Source organism: Malaclemys terrapin, chromosome 4, assembly GCF_027887155.1.
Source record: "Malaclemys terrapin pileata isolate rMalTer1 chromosome 4, rMalTer1.hap1, whole genome shotgun sequence".
NCBI classification, from domain to species: domain Eukaryota; kingdom Metazoa; phylum Chordata; order Testudines; family Emydidae; genus Malaclemys; species Malaclemys terrapin.
In genome coordinates this window covers 36,559,842-36,581,369 of record NC_071508.1, presented here as the reverse complement: position 1 = coordinate 36,581,369, position 21,528 = coordinate 36,559,842, and the positions used below count along the sequence as shown (strand labels likewise).

Genomic DNA, 21,528 nt, shown 5'->3' with positions numbered 1-21,528 from the left:
CCGTGCTATCTTGGGTGCATATTTTTGAAGCACACCTTTTGTGTAAAGAGAACAGGCTGTGAGATTAATTCTCAGAAGGAGTGGTATGCATGCCTCCTTTTCATATTCTATTGCTTTGTTTTTTATTAATAAATTTAACTAAGCTTGGTTATTTGGTACAGCTAATATTTATGGAACAGTGTATTTATATTAAAAATATGCTTTATGGACTTGCAGTAAAAATTAGTCACCAGGGTGTCAGTGATGACCCATTCCAGCAAGAGCAATCTGTCACTCCTTCCTAGCCAGCCTGTGAGGTAATGCAAGGCTCTGTGGACTACCCTTGTCACATCCTAGATCAGGCAATGGAAAACCATCAGACAATTGAAAACAATCAAAACCATTTGGAGGTGAAAAGGAACATTACAGCAGGTAGGGGGTCATCTTGGCTATGAATACAGCAAATGACTGTTTTCAATATATCAGTGTAGGGAAAGGCACTCTGTATTCATTCACTGAGGAAACCTCTTGAGGAGACGGGGAGGGGGACTGTCCTGAATGTTTGCATCCTGGTTTTTATGACACCAGCCAGCTCTGAAACAGATTGAATTTTGTGCGGAAAACCTACTTTGTTATATAGGAAAGGTAATTATCGACAACTGTAGTCCCAGTTTCAGGTTTAATGATTTTGTATTGTAACCAGTTGTTTCCATGACTTTCTCTCATTTCTAGATAAATCTTTATTCTTTCTTAAATAAACCTACTTTTGTTTTATTACAAGAGTGCACAAGTGCTGTGTGGTTTACAGGAGTGGTGATTGAAAGTAAAACTGGTAAACTGGGGTACACTGCACCTTTGGGTGCAGAGGATCTGGTACTTCTGTGGCTGGCCAATGTCAGGAGCCAGACGGGAATGATTCAAAGGGACCTGGTGATGCAGGTTTCTCTCTTGTTAACCCGCAAGGCAAAGCTGGGGCTGGTATGAGCCCAGATGAGAGTGCTTGAGTGAGTGAAGGGCTGTTGGTGTCAGGAAACTGATGGCCTGCTATTACAAGAAAGACTCCTCTCGCTGGAGGCAGGGGGTAAGGAGGTGACTCCTAGTCCTGGGTGCCCTGAGAACTGTCACAGTGGGACAGAGAGAGAGAAAAAAAACCCACAATTCCTCCTCCTCCCAAAACCCCACCTTTGAATTAGTGAGAAATGAGATCAAATGAGGATACAATGATGTTAAACAAAGAGACAGGTACAGGTCTTAGACACCATGGTGACAGGCACCTTAGATATACCTACAATTAAAATACCTAAAATCTTCTCTCCAGACTCCTGACCTCAAGCAACCTCTCCCCCCACCAGCCAGACTACTTAGCTTTGTCTCTCCTGCTCACCTGTTGCTCTGGGAATTGGGTAGATGTCTTTGAACCACTAGGTTGATATATAAACTAACCCCACATATATTCCAGCAAATACTCAGTTGGTGTAACTTGACTTCAATGGAGCTATGAGAATTTATACCTACGAAGAATCTGCCCCATTGACTGGACATTTAAATAAATTCCTAACTGGCAGTGGTGAAGATCTGCATGGCTGTAGAATTTCTGAGATAACAGCAGTAAAAAAGGGGATGTTAAAAAAGGAAGGCATAATTTCTTACTTTAGTGTCTTTAATTTACAGTTTGGATCCTCCAATGCTTGACAGAGCAGGTAAATAGGCGAATGATGTGGCTTATCCTGATGCTGTGCCCTGAAAAGAGAGATTAGACATTTTCTATTCTGTTCTCTGCAGACAAATTTTAATTCTATTTCCTGGACATTAAAATAGGCTCTTGCATGGTGTGATCATAAATGACATGCAAGTTATTCTGCCATTTCAATTCATTACATTCATACCTAAATCCTCCAGACCAAAAATATATCAAGAACATTATGATGTACTCTAAATACACAGAGTAAAATAGTAGAACCTACTCTAAGTACAACCTATTCATTTTTTGAACGTGTGGTACTCTGAGCATTCACTTTGCAGTTCTAAGAACTCACACCAGTGGTAACGTCTCCAGTGGTTTTATGCTTTTGTTTTGGTCAGTCACTTTTTTTTAAATCAGTTCTGGAGCTACAATAGCTCAACTCACGAAAATACAATATTGAGGGGTGTGGTTGTCATGCCCCTCTTTCTTTTTATTGCTCATTTAGACTATTGTCAATCTGAATAACAAGCTCTACAAAGACTCCGTTGGAGTCTCAACTTGGGCCAGATCATCCTTGACCTCATCCTCCAAGCCCCATCAAAACTGAAATAACTGGGCTGCCTCATTCCATTCTGTGTCCATATGACAGGGTGTACCAGATGAACCCAGCAGAGTCCCCTGTACCCCAAGTGGCATTCAGCACTGCACAAGCAGGTTAGAGCTGAGGACAAATGGAAAACTGTCTTTCAAACTCACTAGTCACTACAAGTATCTTGTGATGCCCTTTGGTTTGACAAACATGCCAGCAATATTTCAGCATTTTATTATTGATATTCTTTGGGACACTCTGGACCAATACATGGTAGCATACCTGGATAACATATTTTCAGACAACGCTGAACAACACACATGGATGGATGTCCGTTCCATCCTGAAGAGGCTACACTAACATGGTCTCTATGCTAAGCTAGAAAAAATGCACCTTTGATCAGACCTCCACAGAATTCTTCAGCTTCATCCTATATCTCACTGGTATCAAAACAGACCTACACTAAGTAAAGGCAGTCCTCAAGTAGATATCGCCATGGAACATTTGTGAACTACAACATTTCTTATGGCCCTGCTCCACAAAAATACTAGGTTCCTCTGGTCACCTGAAGTCCAACATGCTTTCAAGCAAATAAAAGTCACATTTATCACCAATTCCCTATTGGTTCATCCTGACACCGTGCAAGCCTTCATCATTGAAGTGGACACTTCCAACTTGGTGATAGGAGTGGTGCTATCCCAAAGTCACAATCCTCAACATTTGCTACATCCATGGGCTTTTTACTCCAGGAAACTCACACCCACACAGCAATATTACAACATTTTAGACAAAGAACTGCTGGCAATTAAGACTGCCTTTGAGGAGTGGTGCCAGTATCCAGAAGGGGCCCCATACCTTGTCCAGGTGTACACCAATCTTAAGAACCTAATATATCTGCATAGGCCCAGCGTTCTCAACCAGCAACAACTTAGGTAGGCCTTATTCTTTTTGTGCTTTGATTTCCTAATCATCCAGGAACCAAAAAGAACAAGGTTGATGCTCTGTCCCAGAAGGGAGAATATTAATGCTGACCTGAAGGACTCAAACCCTAAAACCTCTGCCATCCTCAAGCCTCAAAAGTTTATGGGCACAGATCCCCACCGAGGCCTGCTCACCCTCATAGTCAGTTTCAGCCCATGGGATCCCTCCCAATGAGCAGAAGTCCTAAGTAGAAAAACCCCCATGATGTCCAAGACAGTGTACATACATGAAAGGGAATATATTTGTTCCCCTCCCCTGGCCTCCAAGGACTATAACCCTACAAGTATGTCATGACTCCCCACTGACAGGACATTTTGGCCACTTTAAAACTCAGTGCCCAGTCTCCTCTTTTCTGGTGGCCTTGCATGCAGGCCACAGAGTGCAGGTCTGTGTGGCCTTTTGCAATGTATTCACCCACTCCAAGGTACTGCACAATAAATTCTTCAGACTCCTGCAACCCCTCGAGACTCCACCCGGCCTCTGAGAAGTTACCACCCTTGATTTTGTAATAGAATTACCTGAGTTCAATGGATTCAAGACCATTTAGACAGTAGTGAACCATGTCACAAAGATGGCACACTTCATCACCTGCACTGGCTCACCCTCCTCCCAGGAAACTGCCTGGCTCTGGGTGGATGTGACCGGTGCTGGGCAAAGGGTTGCAGATTCAGCCCTCTGTCATGCCTGCTCCTCATTAGGGGAACAGATTAGAGTGGGCTGGAGATAACCTGGCCCTAACTTGGGAAGCAGAGACAGCTGCTACCTAATTAGCCTGGGGCTGCATAAAAGCCTATGGGGAAATAAGCCAAGGGGGAGCAGGAAGAAAGGGAAAAGGCAGGGAGTGGAAGCAGGGAGGTAGCTTTCCCCTCCTGCCTGCAGGCAGTGCATGGTTAATTGTACATGGTGAAATAGATGTGGAACAAACCTGAGAATAAAGTGCACTAGTGGTTACTAAATCCAGGGTCTCAGAGTGACTTTGTGGACCTAGCTGAGGCAGAAGCCAAGGGGGGCCTGCCACACACTGCTACAGTGAATCCAGTCATCCACCTCCATGTCCTCCTGGAGCACATCATCTCTGACTGCAGTATGTAATTTATCTCCCTCTTCCAGCAAAAAAGTCTCTGGATTTTTGGATATCTGCTTCTGTCTCTCCTTCATCTATCACCCCCAGACAAAACGTCAAATGGAGAGAACCAACCAGGTCCTGGAACAATATCTTCAATGCTATGTAAAATTCCACCAGCACAACTGGTCTTTGCTGCTACCTCAGGCAGAGTTCATATGCAAAAATGCAGAACATGCCTCTATGGGGCAAAGCCCCTATTTTTTGGGCTATGGGTTCCACCCCCGGTTATATCTGAGCTATCCAAAACATCCCACAACCCAGCAGCCCTGGACTGTATACAACAGCTATGCCAAACTCAAGAAGACCTAAAAGTTCACCTGGAAAATGCCAAGAAGAGCTAAAAACAATGTGCTGTCTGTCAATGACAGAATGGGACCATCCTTTTGGTAAGACAGAGGGTATGGCTCTCGATGAAACATCTCTACACAGACAGGTCATCTTATAATTGGACTACCGGTTCCTTGGCCCCTCCAAATTCACTGGCAAATAAACCCAATCATCTTTCAATCAGCTTAACCTGTTCCCGCCACATATACTTAGTTTTCCAAATATCTCTCCTGAAATCCACATTAAGGAGCCATTCCCTCACTGCTCCCAACCACCACCAACCACCCCATTGGTACATGTTTGAGATCACAAAGTATATCATCTGTGAGAACTCTGATGTCAGATCAGATGGGGTAGACTGATATCTCGTCAATTGGGAAGGATATGGTCCTGAAGAGTTGTCCTCTGTTCACACCCCTGACCTGGTAAACACCTTCACAAAAACCACCCTGGAAAACCCAGTCCACTACTGCCTGGAGTGGGGCACCCTAGGGGACTGGGCGATGTGAGGGTTTGTGACTCTCAAACCCAAGTCCTCAGATCCCAGAAACTGTTCAGATCATGGCAACCACCCAGCAGATTACCAGAACCTGAGGACAAGGGGGCTAGAGGAGCTCTAGTTCACTAAGAGGTCTGCCAACCAAGCCCCTGATTGGAGAAGACATCTGGCCCCACTGAGTGGATTGGACGCACTACATAAGACAGAAGGAGGCACAGGAAATTGTCCAGGCAAATAGGTGGACCCCTGTTGGGCTGCCACATCATAGCATGCCTACGCGCCTGACTCCTTAGCCCTGTCTTCCTGCCTCCCAGCCTTGTCCTGGTTCCTGCCCTCTTTAGCCCAGATTCTCCTCCGCTTCCATTTCCTGCCTCATTCCAAGTCCCTGCTCCTCCACCCTATCCCGGACTCTAGCTCTGGCTGTGACTCTTGGCTCATTCCCTGACTGCAACTCTGACCCCTGGCTCCTAACTCTGACCACTAGGCCTGATTGCTCACACCCTGGTGCTTACACAGAAGTATCTGCTACCCCTTTTGTATATTCTTTACTAGAAGTAATGGTTTGTATATGCTTCCCCAGGAGGGGTCAGGGAGTTTAAAAGCAACTCTGCAGCTTAAAATAACAGATAGAAAATTTGTTGCCCATTCTCCGGATCATCCGAAATTTTGCTTATCCGATCTGGCCCTAGTCCCAGTTAGATTAGATAAATGGGGTTCTGCTGTATGTGCAATTTACTTTCTCTGGCACATTGCCACGGCTCAAGTCACATTGGAGATCCAACTTTTACCCTGAACAACTTAAATATTCCTTCCCCAAAGGGGAAGTGGATGACAAACACTAGCTGAGTAGTCCGGTTAGGTTTGGGGTGGAGGCTGAATTTTTCTATCAATTTTGAAGTGAATTGGCCAAGAGGTTCCTGGATTAGGACACTCTAAAAATAGAGATCTTCACCCGAGGTCAAAATAACTTTTTTTGCCACTCCAGTCAAACAACAAAAAGGAGAAAGTTAAAACAATTCATTGGATTCCCCTAGCTGGGATCTAGTGCACAGAACCAAAGTTATTACCATTGATTATTTGTAGTACAATAGCCCCTGGAGGCCACAGCCAGGATTAGGGATCCAGGGAGCAAGACATCATATCTACACATTATAACAGACAGTGCTTATACAAAGATTATTATATGCAGAGCTGGTAGCGATTCCTATTATTAAAATTGCTGGACACGTCCCAGTTTTCAGTTGCTTATAATTTTGCCAAGTTTTAACCATTTGGGCTGAAATTTTCCAAGCTTGGTGTTTCTATCAGGCTAAATATTCTGAAAGTTTCTGCTAAAATGCTTCAGCCATTTCTGAGAATTAGGTTGTTTTGACCATGTAAAAAAAATGTTGCAAAGTTTTCCTTCAGAAGCTCTAACTTCTACATATTTTGGAGCAGGGACTTGAAATTTGGCAGGGGGGGCTGGTTTTTGTGTCAGGGACATGCCTTTTGCTGTTCCCATGAAAATCCACACAAATATGACCAAGTTATAAGCCTTTGAAAAAGCTCAGTTTGCACATGCTCTGTAGAGACTTGTTAAAGCTTTGTAGATAACTATTTTTATTTTTTTGGAGTTTTGTTGTTGTTGCTGTTTGTAATCTTGTCAATCACCCATGGTTCTCATCACACCCCCATTTCTGCACTATCATAGCTGTCCTCCTCTCCCTCCTTTCCTTCCACTGGCCTCATTTCCCCTTCCTTGTGTTCCCTCACCCCTCTACAGTTCCCACCTGCTCTACCTACTCCATCCCAATCTCCCCTCTCCTCCCACCATCACAAATAGATATAGGTCTGACACACCTGGCTAGAAAGGGTTAAGCATCCTGTAGGATAAATGACCCAAATTCAACCTCTAGGAATAGTTTATATAATGTTTGTGTTTTTGTGGTTTACATATATATTGTTAGAGTTTAACAATGTAACCAAAGGTTTCCTATCTATGCTGTAGTCTGTTTATTCAGAGATCAAAGGAAGATCTTAACATTTAAATGAACTGTAAATATGGTGATATCACTGAATTCATCTCTTTGAAATGTATAGCAAATCACTTGTGAATGGTGGAAAACAAGCAACTGCCTTATGTTAATCCCTGTAGCTAATGACCTATTTCCTAAGCATCACCTGTATACTTCAAAGTCTCCATGATTGCCTATTGTTCACCTAAGGACTCTGAGCTGTCAAGAGAAGGCCTGAAACTGTATAAAGGTGTCTCCGGTCCTGATCTTTTTTTATCTCAGATCTGCTTGATGCTTTATGCGGGGGAACCTTGAGTCATAATTCTGAGATCTCCAGTCCCACCTGGATCACCCTGAATATGAACATCGGACTATAACCTATGGACTAATTCTGAAAGAACTTTTTGCATCTGATCAAGTGGGTTTTAGCCCATGAAAGCTTATGCCCAAATAAATTTGTTAGTCTCTAAGGTGTCACAAGGACTCCTCGTTGTTTTTTCATCTCTACTATGAATCTGATCTTGGAACTGTACTCATGTCTGTATGTATACTGATCTTTTAACCAATACACTCTATTGTCTTTTTAAATACATTTTTTGTTTAGTTAATAAGGATTGGCTGTAAGTGTGTATTTGGGGTAAGATCTGAAGTATTCATTAACTTGGGAGGTAATGTACCCAATCCTTTGGGATTGGTAGAACTTTCATATTTGACTTGGGTGTCTGGGTAGAAGCCCAAGGCTGGGTTGCTATAAGGGAACTTTGTTTTGGCTTCTGGGTAACCAGTAAGGTATTATAGAAGCTGTTTTGAGGCTAGCTTGGTGGATCTAAGTACTGGAACGACCAACAGCTTTGGGTAATTATTTGTCCCATTCTTTGCAGTTTGCCTTAATTGAGTAACTTCAGTGTGGTTCCCCTGGGACTCTGGTCACAAGGTCCCATATATGTAACCTCCTCCTGACCTCTGACTATATCTGCCCTGACCTGGGTCCTCCCTCCATCCTCACCCTTTCTACCTCCCACATTCATCCCCACCACCCCCTTGGCCCCTCTGCTGCCATCCTTCCTAATCTCATGTTCACCCCTCTCCTTTCCCACCCTCCCCCTCCCCTTCTCTTGCTGTCTATGGAACATCCACTCCATCTCTAAAAGGATCACAGCCAGCCACAGTCTCTTCATCTCTCATTCCCTCCAGCTCCACACTCTAGCACTCCATAGGGTTTTGCACTGGAGTGGAAGTGTGATGAAGCTGGGGTACATATTTCTTTTGGTAGATGTTGGAGCTGGAGGTGAAAACCAAATGGAGCACTGGATTATGTTATTGACAGTGTTTAGGGAACAAGAGGGTGGAAAGGCGTGCACAAGTCCTTCTCCTTAACTTCTTATTTCCATGCTTTTAAGGTTTAGGCTGGATGGAGCATGGTCCTGCCCAGTCTTAGATGTCTGTCACTAAATTAAGTCATTTTTATGGTGGGACATTCAGACATTTGTGAGCTATGACAACCCTGGGGGGAAAAATCATGTATGTTTTGCTCCTTAAATTACATAAGTGTTTTTGGAGTTCAGACAACACTTACCAACATGACCACTTGGATGGTGCTGGGGAATCTTCATTCAGGTCTTCAATTTGAAATGTACACTTGTTTAGACAAAGTGACTCCAGTTTACAGCAATTCTTTATACAGAATGAAAGAACAATTTGATCCATTTTGGTAAAGTTATGGTAAGTTAATTTTAGCTCAGTGAAATGATTCATAGCACTCTGTACAAATTTTTTTTCTTGAATTTCAAACAAACAGTGAAATGCCTCAAGTTGGAAAAATCTCTCAATCACCCATTTAGCAAAGTTTGTTTTTACCCACTTCAATAAAATTGGTTTAAATAGGGGTGAAATTTTGCAGCTCAGTTTTTTTTCCATGTCCTTCATTCTCTCTTCATTTAAAAAACCAAACAGGAATCTCACTATTAATGAATAATTTCCAGATTTTTCATAATTTTCTAACAAATTTTTCACATGGTATATAGCAGTTTCTGGATCTTCCACTGTTTCTTCTTTCTCCAATACATAAAACAAAGATGCAAAAAACTCTTGAAAACTCAAGTGAATGAAGCTGTAGACACATTCACAGTCAATGTCTTTTTGAAACATGTTCTCATTCAGAAAGAGGGAATCAGGTTTATCTAAGCCATGTTTCTTGATATCTTCTTCCTCAAACAGTATTTTCTGCCTCCAGAGTCCATCTGCAGCCAAGGAGCAAAGTCCCTTCCAGTTAACTTGTATCTGTTGCTTTGAAATGCTGATGTGATCCTTTAATAAACTGAAGAGATAGAGCATGTACACTCCAGTGATTGTACTGGAAGTTTGTGCAAGATCTTCACCTGCTTCCATCTGTTGTTTCAGAACAGTGCAGATGATCCAACACACACTAGGAATAAAGCACATGGTGAAGAGCATTTCACGCTCTTTTACAAAGTTAAAGGATTTTCTTGCTTTTTCTTCATTCCCAAAGAACTTGTAGAAATATTCTTCTCTCTCAACTTCAGAAAATCCTAATATCTCCGCATAGCGTGCACATTCCAAACACTGCCAGAGATTCTCCAGAGCAACTGGTCTTGTTGTAATTAGTAAGTAAGATTTATGAAGCACTTTTTTCCTAAATAAACTGCTCAGTATGATTTCCACTGGCTGCTTCTCACAGGGATCAGAGCACAGATTACTTTCTGGTTGATTAAAGGAAAATCTCAGTTCATCAAAGCCATCAATTATGAACAGGAGTTTTTCTGGAGTCATCAGAATCTCTTTAGTTGGTGTATTTTTATCAGGACAATTCTTTAAGATCAAATCTTCAACACTTCCCTGCTCGCTGACAAAGTTAATTTTCCTACAATTTATGTAAAAAACATAATCAAACCTGCTCTGATACAGTTCTTCATTTGCCCAGTCCAACATGATCTTTTTTGCTGTCAGTGTTTTTCCAATCCCTGCAGCTCCCTGCAGCACCACAATTTGTGGTAATTGTCCATTTCCATCAGTTTCAAATAAATCTCCTATGGTGATAGGACTAGCGCGCTCAGTCATGATTTCTGCATGTTTCCGTCCCAAGGCCATTATTTCATTTTCTCTCTGTTTTTTGTGACGATGTTCATTTACAATGATCAACTTTGTGTATCTGCTGTTTAGCTTTACATTTTCACCAAGACGAGAGTTCATGTCTTTTATTGCGCTGTATTTGTTTTTTATATGTTCTTTGTACTTCACCCTGTAAGCTAAGTTAGTGACAAGGAGCATTAGATATGACTATAATGTTACAATAATGCTATTTAAACAATAATACTGTTACTGTAAGTTTATAGTGCACCTATCATCATAAAGTGTCCCCACATAAATTAACTATGGTCCCAGTCCTTACTCACATCAGTGATCCCACTGAAATTAGTCACATGAGAAAAAAAGGGTAGGCTCAGGCCTTCTATGCATATCTATATATAAAGAATAATTTTATCAGTAACTGAAATGCAGCCACCTCTAGGGTGAAACCTGCCAAGTGTTTAACAGTGCACAATGGTACTCTACATCAAAGTAGGGCATGAAGCGTTGGAGAATGACATGTATAACTGAAACAGTAATGGGAATTTAGGTGCAAAGAATATAACTAAAATATAACCTAAAATTTTTCCAGGGCCCAGAGGTTTAAAAAAGTGCCATAGCACCTTCAGTGACCACAAATGTTGACCTCTAGTTATTTTACCTCATTTAAAAGATGTCATCCCTAGCAGGAGAGTGTCTTCCAGCATCATGCTGCTGCACTGGGTCAGTACTGCCTGAGACAAGAGCTCCACCTCCTCACCAGCACCATGTTCTGCAGCACCTGATTCTTTCCTGGAGATCTCCCCATTCATTTCCTCATCTCCCATCCAACCCTGCTTAACCTGTGTGATGTGATTGGACGACACTCTGAGGTGTTACTTATTATTTCTACTAGTAAACCAAATGTCTGGCTGATCTAACCTAATGCTGGTAATCACTGGTATTTATGCAACACAATTCTTTGTTAGAATGTCACATACCATTTGCTGATCTTTCAGCTGTTTGCTGAGGACCCAAAGCTGAAAGAGAAATTTCACATGAATGTCAGTGTAACAACAATCACAGTGTGTCACATAGTTCATGGCATTGGGACAAATCATTTATTCAGAGCTCTCTGCAGTAATGAGCTCCCTAGAAAACCCATGGCTGAGGCAGGCAGAGAGAATTTCTTTGGAGACACTAGTTCAGTGATATCTGTTAATAATGGCCACCACAAGGAATACTCATTTTTACCATTATTGTAGTCATGTAGGATCAGATTGTCAAAACAGTTCAGCACACACAACGGGGACCAGATTTTCTGATGAGCTCAGCATAGGACACTTTTCTGGCCCTAATTTAGGTGCATAAATGGGAGCTGAGCAGTTTTGAAAATCTGGCCTCACATCCATGCCTGTCTCACTGCCCTCTCTTTTATATACTTTATATCTAACATGTAATGCACAAAATTCATTACACACATTAAAGCGCTGTAGATAAACTCAGCATTTGTGACACCAGTCACCTGTTTGGAAGCTGTTTGACATTTGCTTTATGACTGTTTGCTGTTGAACTAAAACTCTTAAGTCACACTATGAACGACTGTCAGGAGAAGCCACCCCTCCCCTAACTCAGCACTTCCTCCACTTGCTTCCCTGCAGTAATTGCAAACATCCTTCCAGCTGTGTGCCCCCAGCACTTAGAGAACCTTAGGCAGAGCCAGCCCCTTTCCCTCCACACTACCTTCCCCACCAAACATCCCTGGTCTAACAGGTCCCACATGGCACCTGACCAATCAATTCCTACAACAGTTTCTGGTCTCTTCTCTTCCTGCTGCTGCTGTCCCTCCTCCCAGGTCAACACCATCACTGCCCCCTCCATCTGACTTGGATCCCCTTCCCCACTCCCACCATACAGCCCTCTCCTTTGCAGGCTTCAGGGGTTCACCACCTCCTGCTGCCATCTGTCCCCTTTCCAACTGGGATATCAGAACAGAGCCCTGCTCTTTTATAGGAGGGGTATGTGGCAAAAACTCACCCACAAGTAGAGCCCTGTGTGGATATCCGCATCCGATCTGCAATCCACAAAAATGGTCTGTGGATATCTGCATCCATGGCTGCAGATATCTGAAGATATAAAGTGGATATCCAGGGATTTGCAGGGCTCTACCCATGGGCCAAATTGTACTCTGTTAAAAGCAGTTTAAATCAAGAGTAACTCCATTACTTTCAGAGGATTTACATCACTGTATCTGACTAGAAATAATTTGGCTGGCATTTCTCCACATGGGTTTTTACTTCTGCAGTCTGGTCTGTGCAAATACCTCGGCCAGCAGAGCATTTTCCCCTTAACATTTAAGGCCAACATTGATAAACAAAAGTAGTGTACTGTTTCTAGATGCTGTATCCTTTACTTCCAAAGATGATTTCTTTAGATCAAAGCAGGCACAAGGACAAGCCAACATTTAAGTTTTAACTTGACATAGCAGAACCCAGAAAAGCATCATGAAGGGAACATGTAAAAGAAAAAAAAAAGTGTGCGACCTTCTTGTTTCTTTATGATATAGAAAAGGCCTGAAACAACTAAAAGTATATTTTATCTTAGAACGATTAAAAATATCAACCCTCTCTTTCGTATTTTTGTTGCATCTCCTTGGAAGACCAAAAAAGCAATGGAAGTTTTTAAAGTCCATGAAGGGTGAAAGATTTTTAATCTTTAAGACAAATAACATTTTTTCCCACATATTTGCTAGGAGTTCAAGTTTTAACAAACCAAAACAAGAAAATCCATGTTTTAAGTTTAGAGTAGCAATTTCTCAACCCCTTAAACAATTGCTTCTTTGAACAGCAAGTTTTAGAGCACACATGGCTGTTGCTGATTTCATTAAAGATGTGAAACTATTGCGTGAGCAGAGAAATATGAGACTCCAAGTGTTTAAGCAGATAATAGGAAATCATTTTCTCTAGTTAAAAAGTGCCCCTGTTACTAAGTTCTTATAATAGCACATCCTGGTCGTCTCTGGCAACACTCTACTGGCCTGCCCCCATACCTAGTGAGATCAATGACAAAAAAAAAAAAAAAAAAGACTCTAAACATGTGAGATCAGGGCTGACAAGTTCAGCTCAACTCCACAACCTTAAATGGTTAAGGCTAACTGTTCAAAGCCGCAAAGTTCCCAAAGGGAGAAGTTATTCTCATCGTAGTCCTATGGAATTTGTTCAAAAAGTATCTCTACTAATGGTGACCACACTATAATTAATTGCAATATCCCTTTGAGAGGAAAGGTACCAAGAACTAGCATGAGGACACTAACATTTAGACAGGAGAATTTAAGATAAATTTTAAAAATACAAAGACATTAGTAAAAAAAAAAAAAAATCCTAACTCAGCAAGAAAAGAAATTAAAGTCTGTAGATTTGACATAGGGGCTACTTCCACAAACCATGAATGGCCATAAATAAAAAGAAACAGGAAGGCAAGAAATAAACCAATATAGCTAAACAGCCAGTTGAGAGAGATTATTGGAGTCAAACAGACACCCTTCTGAAAATGAACAGGAGTACTTATGGCACCTTAGAGACTAACAAATTTATTTGAGCATAAGCTTTCATGGGCTACAGCCTACTTCATCGGATGCACGTAGTGGAAAATATAGTACGAAGATATAACTAGTTCCAGCCAGCCCTTGATTGGCTTCAGGAGTCCCAATCAATGTAGCTATCTCCACTGCCTTCTAGAAGGATCTTAATTGGCCCCAGGTGTCTTGATTAACCTGGAGCAACTGCCATTTGGTTATCACTGTACCAAGGATTTGTTTAGCCTGGGGCTAACATACCTGTTCCTCACTACTTTACTGTAGCCATCTGGCCTTGCCCCATCACAATATATATCTTCGTACTGTATTTTCCACTACATGCATCTGATGAAGTAGGCTGTAGCCCATGAAAGCTTATGCTCAAATAAATTTGTTAGTCTCTAAGGTGCCATAAGTACTTTGTGTAATGGCCCATCCACTCCCAGTCTTTATTCAAGCCTAATTTAATGTGTCCAATTTGCAAATTAATTCCAATTCAGCAGTCTCTCGTTGGAGTCTGTTTTTGAAGTTTTTTTGTTGTAATATTGTGACATTGTTTCATGTTCTCTGTGTATATATTGTGGCAAAGTTCCTCCTCTACCTTGGTGGGTCCTGCGCTTATTGGCGGATTTGCTCACCTCAGTGATCTTCCCCTCTGGTGGAACCCACAGTTTGGGTCAACTCCTCCTGTGTCTGATCAGGAGTTGGGAGGTTTGGGGGGAACCCGGGCCTGCCCTCTACTCCGGCTTCCAGCCCAGGGCCCTGTGGATTGCAGCTGTCTATAGTGCCTCCTGTAATAGCTGCATGACAGCTACAACTCCCTGGGCTACTTCCCCATGGCCACCTCCAAACACCTTTACCCTCACCACAGGACCTTCCTCCTGGTGTCTGATAATGCTTGTACTTCTCAGTCCTCCAGCAGCACACCCTCTCACTCTCAGCTCCTCGTGCCTCTTGCTCCCAGCTCCTCACACACACCTCACTGACTAACATACATTATCCTAGAGGCTATACCACCTTTCTTCTTAATCTCCTTTCTAAGGGCTTGTCTGCATGGTGTGTTAATGCACTGTGCAGACAAGCCCTAAAATAAACAATCCCAATCTTTTCAACCTCTCTTCATATCACAGTTTGCCATCTGGACCCTCTACACAATACTCTTTTTGAGGAGGGCTGACCAGCACTGCAGATTGTAGTCAAAATGGCAGCATAACATTGATTTACATAATATCTGATAACATTGTTATGGGTTAGGCTAAACTCCATTAAAGCTGGTGAGTTTAATGGCTGCCTTTCATTCAGGATAAGTGTAAAAAGCAATTGAGTTCCTTTATGGAACCAGATGGCTGAAACAATAGGAGCACCACCCAAAACACAAGTGTACGGCAAGCCTTGAACAGAAGCTGAACCATGTTGTCCAAGGGGTTTTTCCCTGGGACTGAAAGAGCAAATGCAGAATCTAGGTAATTGATTGGTGCAGTTCTGTGTGACAGAAGCAGCAATAAAAATGAGAGAAGCTGAGAGAGAAGCATCAGAAAGCCCAGGAGACAGTCACAGAATCACTGGGAATGTATCCCCGAGAAAAAGCCTAGAGAGAGCTTCTGGGCCAAAGACTGGCTCGAAAGGGGCTTGGAACTGTGAGCAAACTGCTATTTGATTCCTGCTATGTTCAGGGAAAGAGGACTTTATGCATTCTTTGTAAATAGACAGGATTACACTGAAGAAATACTTGACTCCAAATTTCTCCTCCTAACAGGCATGTGAGAGTATTCCTGGCAGTCCGTTGAAGATTAAGTGGAGATGTCTCAGTCCCTCGGCACACTGCTGAGACATGAACAAAAGTGGGATTGGGAACCTGAACTAAAAAGGACAAGGCAGGAAGTCCAAAAAAGACAAATGGAAGCGACTTGTTGGACCAACCCTCTGAAAGACAAGAAGTTTATCCTTGAAACTGGACACACAGAGTACAGTATGGGTGCAGCTCTGACAGGTCCATGATCAAGAGAACCAGGTCATGGCGTCCACTAGCTAGCTACCCAGCAGAGTGTGAGAGAGTTCTTCTGACAAGAATGGGGAGACCCTGCAGCACCCTATCATCAGTGGAGGGAAAGTGATCATAGAGACTCACCACCTTTCCTTTAAATACCTACTAAGCCAGAAAAGGGAGAATCAGCAGTGCCAGGACCACTGCATGACACTGGAAGCCATTTTGTTTAATATCTGTACTAATGATCTGGAGGATGGTGTGGACTGCACTCTCAGCAAGTTTGCAGATGACACTAAACTGGGAGGCGTGGTAGATACACTGGAGGGTAGGGATCGGATACAGAGGGACCTAGACAAATTAGAGGATTGGGCCAAAAGAAATCTGATGAGGTTCAACAAGGACAAGTGCAGAGTCCTGCAATTAGGACAGAAGAATCCTATGCACTGCTACAGTCTAGGAACCGAATGGCTAGGTAGCAGTTCTGCAGAAAAGGACCTAGGGGTCGCAGTGGACAAGAAGCTGGATATGAGTCAACAGTGTGCTCTTATTGCCAAGAAGGCAAATGGCATTTTGGGCTATATAAGTAGGGGCATTGCCAGCAGATCGAGGAACGTGATCGTTCCCCTTTATTCGACATTGGTGAGGCCTCATCTGGAGTACTGTGTCCAGTTTTGGGCCCCACACTACAAGGAGGATGTGGAAAAATTGGAAAGAGTCCAGCAGAGGGCAACAAAAATGATTAGGGGGCTCAAAATGCTCACCACCGGCTGGGACCTGAAACTGCCACTAGCATTAATTGGCCATGGGATCAATTCCAAACAATTCACAAATGTTACCCCTTTCAAGCTTCTGGCAGGTGCAACTTGGGTCCTCCCCATGAATCTGCTATTCCAAACTCCAGACACAAGAGTTACGACTGTCACCCAACAATGCTTAGTAGAATTAAAGCATCTCTTGCAAACCATATTTTCATTTGCTTGACAGAAGCCAGAGGAGAGTGCCCAGGAACAAAAGCCTTGTTAGGATAGAATCATAGAATCATAGAATATCAGAGTTGGAAGGGACCTCAAGAGGTCATCTAGTCCAACCCCCTGCTCAAAGCAGGACCAATTCCCAGCTAAATCATCCCAGCCAGGGCTTTGTCAAGCCGGGCCTTAAAAACCTCCAAGGAAGGAGACTCCACCACCTCCCTAGGTAACGCATTCCAGTGTTTCACCACCCTCCTAGTGAAATAGTTTTTCCTGATATCCAACCTGGACCTCCCCCACTGCAACTTGAGACCATTGCTCCTTGTTCTGTCATCTGCCACCACTGAGAACAGCCGAGCTCCATCCTCTTTGGAACCCCCCTTCAGGTAGTTGAAGGCTGCTATCAAATCCCCCCTCATTCTTCTCTTCTGGAGACTAAACAATCCCAGTTCTCTCAGCCTCTCCTCATAAGTCATGTGCTCCAGACCCCTAATCATTTTTGTTGCCCTCCGCTGGACTCTTTCCAATTTTTCCACATCCTTCTTGTAGTGTGGGGACCAAAACTGGACACAGTATTCCAGATGAGGCCTCACCAATGTCGAATAAAGGGGAACGATCACGTTCCTCGATCTGCTGGCAATGCCCCTACTTATACAGCCCAAAATGCCGTTAGCCTTCTTGGCAACAAGAGCACACTGTTGACTCATATCCAGCTTCATATCCACTGTGACCCCTAGGTCCTTTTCAGCAGAACTGCTACCTAGCCATTCGGTCCCTAGTCTGTAGCAGTGCATGGGATTCTTCCGTCCTAAGTGCAGGACTCTGCACTTGTCCTTGTTGAACCTCATCAGGTTTTTTTCTGCCCAATCCTCTAATTTGTCTAGGTCCCTCTGTATCCGATCCCTACCCTCTAGTGTATCTACCACGCCTCCTAGTTTAGTGTCATCTGCAAACTTGCTGAGAGTGCAGTCCACACCATCCTCCAGATCATTAATAAAGATATTAAACAAAACCGGCCCCAGGACCGACCCTTGGGGCACTCCACTTGAAACCGGCTGCCAACTAGACATGGAGCCATTGATCACTACCCGTTGAGCCCGATGATCTAGCCAGCTTTCTATCCACCTTACAGTCCATTCATCCAGCCCATACTTCTTTAACTTGGTGGCAAGAATACTGTGGGAGACAGTATCAAAAGCTTTGCTAAAGTCAAGAAATAACACATCCACTGCTTTCCCCTCATCCACAGAGCCAGTTATCTCATCATAGAAGGCAATTAGGTTAGTCAGGCACGACTTCCCCTTCGTGAATCCATGCTGACTGTTCCTGATCACTTTCCTCTCCTCTAAATGTTTCATAATTGATTCCTTGAGGACCTGCTCCATGATTTTTCCAGGGACTGAGGTGAGGCTGACTGGCCTGTAGTTCCCCGGATCCTCCTTCTTCCCTTTTTTAAAGATGGGCACTACATTAGCCTTTTTCCAGTCATCTGGGACCTCCCCCGATCGCCATGAGTTTTCAAAAATAATAGCTAATGGCTCTGCAATCTCACCCGCCAACTCCTTTAGCACCCTCGGATGCAGCGCATCCGGCCCCATGGACTTGTGCACGTCCAGTTTTTCTAAATAGTCCCGAACCACTTCTTTCTCCACAGAGGGTTGGTCACCTTCTCCCCATGCTGTACTGCCCAGTGCAGCAATCTGGGAGCTGACCTTGTGCGTGAAGACAGAGGCAAAAAAATCATTGAGTACATTAGCTTTTTCCACATCCTCGGTCACTAGGTTGCCTCCCTCATTCAGTAAGGGGCCCACACTTTCCTTGATTTTCTTCTTGTTGCTAACATACCTGAAGAAACCCTTCTTGTTACTCTTAACATCTCTTGCTAACTGCAACTCCAAGTGTGATTTGGCCTTCCTGATTTCACTCCTGCACGCCTGAGCAATATTTTTATACTCCTCCCTGGTCATTTGTCCAATCTTCCACTCCTTATAAGCCTCTTTTTTGCGTTTAAGATCAGCAAGGATTTCACTGTTTAGCCAAGCTGGTCGCCTGCCATATTTACTATTCTTTCTACACATCGGGATGGTTTGTTCCTGCAACCTCAATAAGGATTCTTTAAAATACAGCCAGCTCTCCTGGACCCCTTTGCCCTTCATGTTATTCTCCCAGGGGATCCTGCCCATCTGTTCCCTGAGGGAGTCAAAGTCTGCTTTTCTGAAGTCCAGGGTCCGTATTCTGCTGCTCTCCTTTCTTCCTTGTGTCAGGATCCTGAACTCGACCATCTCATGGTCACTGCCTCCCAGGTTCCCATCCACTTTTGCTTCCCCTACTAGTTCTTCCCTGTTTGTGAGCAGCAGGTCAAGAAAAGCTTTGCCCCTAGTTGGTTCCTCCAGCACTTGCACCAGGAAATTGTCCCCTACACTTTCCAAAAATTTCCTGGATTGCCTGTGCACCGCTGTATTGCTCTCCCAGCAGATATCAGGGTATTTTTCAGGGTATGCTTCTGAGGGAACGTCATACTGGGTCAGGGTATTTTATTTTGACTATACTGTATCAAAAAGAAGAGAAGGGTCAAAAAGTTCCAACCTAGTTGGAAAGGGTGTTACCTCACCACAGACAAAATCTCCCCTGTAGCATATAAAATCAAAGTGCTGGAAGGAAGGAAAAGCCCCATCTTCAAATTGGTTCATAAAAGCCAAATTAAGCCCTGGAAAATCCAATAAGTTACTCCTTCAGCTCAGGAAAAAGACCTGGGCTTCACTATGGTATGCTCAATGGCAACTGTGGATTGTTCAGTGACAATGTCTGCTCAATGTGTAGCAGCAGTACAAAAGCAAACAAAACATTAGGAGTACATAAGAAATAGTATGGACAAAAATACACAAAATAAATGGCATTACATAAATCAGTGGTGGACACTAACCAGGAATACTGTTCATTTCTGGTCACCCCAACTCCAAAACTATATAGCAGAATCAGAGGGAGTTCAGAGAAAACTGCAAGAAAGATTAGGACCAAGGAAAAACTCAAATAAATAGACTGAAAAGACTGGAACTCCTTACCTTTGAGAAAAGACAAATGTCATGACAAAATAATGAATAGTATATAGAGAAGATAGACTGGGAACTTCTATTCACCCTGTCTTCTGATAGGCTATCAAGGGGACATTTAATAAACTTGAAAGATGGCAAATTAAAAACTGATAAAAATACTCTTTCACACAATGCTTAATAAGCCCGTGGAACTTATTGCCATAGTGTATTGAGGCCAAATGTCTAGTAGAATTAAACAAAGGATTATCTATTTATAGTTATAACGAGCCTATCTAGTTATAATACTAAACATTTGAAAAACTAACAAGAGTTTTGGAAAGGATATAATAAATTTATGCTTCAGGGCATAAGACCTGGTCCCTCCCCCAACCCCACTCCTCCCTTCCTATTGGGGTCACAAGGAAACTCACTCTACAGGCAGGTTGTCCCATAACTGCCTACTGTAGGGTTTCTAGCACCTTCCTCTGTAGTATCTGGCAGGGGCCACTGTCAGAGACAGAATACTGTACTTGATGGACCAGTGGTAGCATGGCAGTTCCTATTTTCCTAAAAATGCATGTGCAATCTGGGAGGTCAGGCCCCATCTGCTCTGCAGTTTCCCTTGATTCACTCTGACTCCTCCCAGGTTGTGGAATCTCTTTGGTGTCATTAGTTTGCTGCTGCGCCTGCTACTGGTGCTGTGGGCGATATTCATGGAGAAATGACTCTCAGGAGTCAGAGTCACTTTGGATTTTTTTACCTGTCTCTTTCTCCTGTTCAAGTTTCACGGCAGAGTTGTTGAGATTCAGGGTAGAGAAGATTTTGATAGCTACGGCCACAGCACTCTCCTGGCCATAGTGTTCTTTCAGGAGTCTCGCAGCATCTATCCTGTCAGCCTTCTCCAGTTTACTCCAGGGGATTGAGGGTTTGTCATCAAAGACAAACTCAGGTAATTTGTGTATAAATTTTTTAAAGTCTTGCTCTGCAAGATCTTCCAGTCCCTGCAGGAGGACATCAGTTGGTGTCTTTCTGTTCATCATGAGGATATTAAGAACTATCTGAAACAAGCACAGTAGAAGATTAATGCTAAACTGTGGACATCATAAAGTTGTGATTCCAACAATTAAGTGCACCCAGTGACTGCACAAAAACACCTTTCCATGTACCCACTTACCAGGTTTTGTCCAGTTCCATGTGTCACATTTTATCCAAGTTACTTACTGAGATAATTTGTACATTTATAAGTTTGCATATAACAAACTTCAGCTTGTGAGGTCACATCCTGGCCCAAGCAGTGGCATGGGTATGACGGCTCTGTACAAAACTTGGCAGCTGTGCCGGAGGGAAGCTGGTGGCTCTCTGGGTGGGTGCTGGAGCACCTTGGGATAGCTGGAAGTGTGGGGTGGGTGAGTGCTGGGGTTACAGGGATTGGTGGGATGGAGTTACTGGGGGTTGCCATTTTGGGGGGATCTGAGGCTACTGGGGTGCCTGGAGTTCTTTGTTGGCTGCTGGGGCGGTGCTGGGGTGGCTGGTGCTAGGTTGAAGGTGGCACTGCTGAAGGGAGTGGATGATACTGGTGGCGATGGTGGGTGTGAGGGTGGCTGCAGGGGATGCTTGTGGGGAGCCTGGTGCAGAGGCTGCAGGGGATGGTGGGGGCCTGGCACCAATACTGGGCCTCCCACCTTGTGCTGCTCCTGCCTCTGTCTGCTCCTTCCTACACAG

At 43.4% G+C, this 21,528-nt stretch overlaps 1 protein-coding gene across 1 annotated transcript in view; it reads right to left on the bottom strand.

Moving 5' to 3' along the window:
• LOC128836346 (NACHT, LRR and PYD domains-containing protein 3-like) overlaps positions 1 to 20,846 on the bottom strand; it is a 104,689-nt gene extending 83,843 nt beyond the window's left edge. Inside the window, exons 1-4 of the mRNA XM_054026551.1 lie at positions 20,567 to 20,846; positions 11,247 to 11,285; positions 8,756 to 10,445; positions 1,630 to 1,719 (exon numbers count right to left, since the gene is read on the bottom strand). Coding sequence (XP_053882526.1) covers positions 1,630 to 1,719; positions 8,756 to 10,445; positions 11,247 to 11,285; positions 20,567 to 20,846 — 2,099 coding nt within the window. The remainder of the gene's footprint in view (positions 1 to 1,629; positions 1,720 to 8,755; positions 10,446 to 11,246; positions 11,286 to 20,566) is intronic.
• Positions 20,847 to 21,528: the final 682 nt, after the last annotated feature.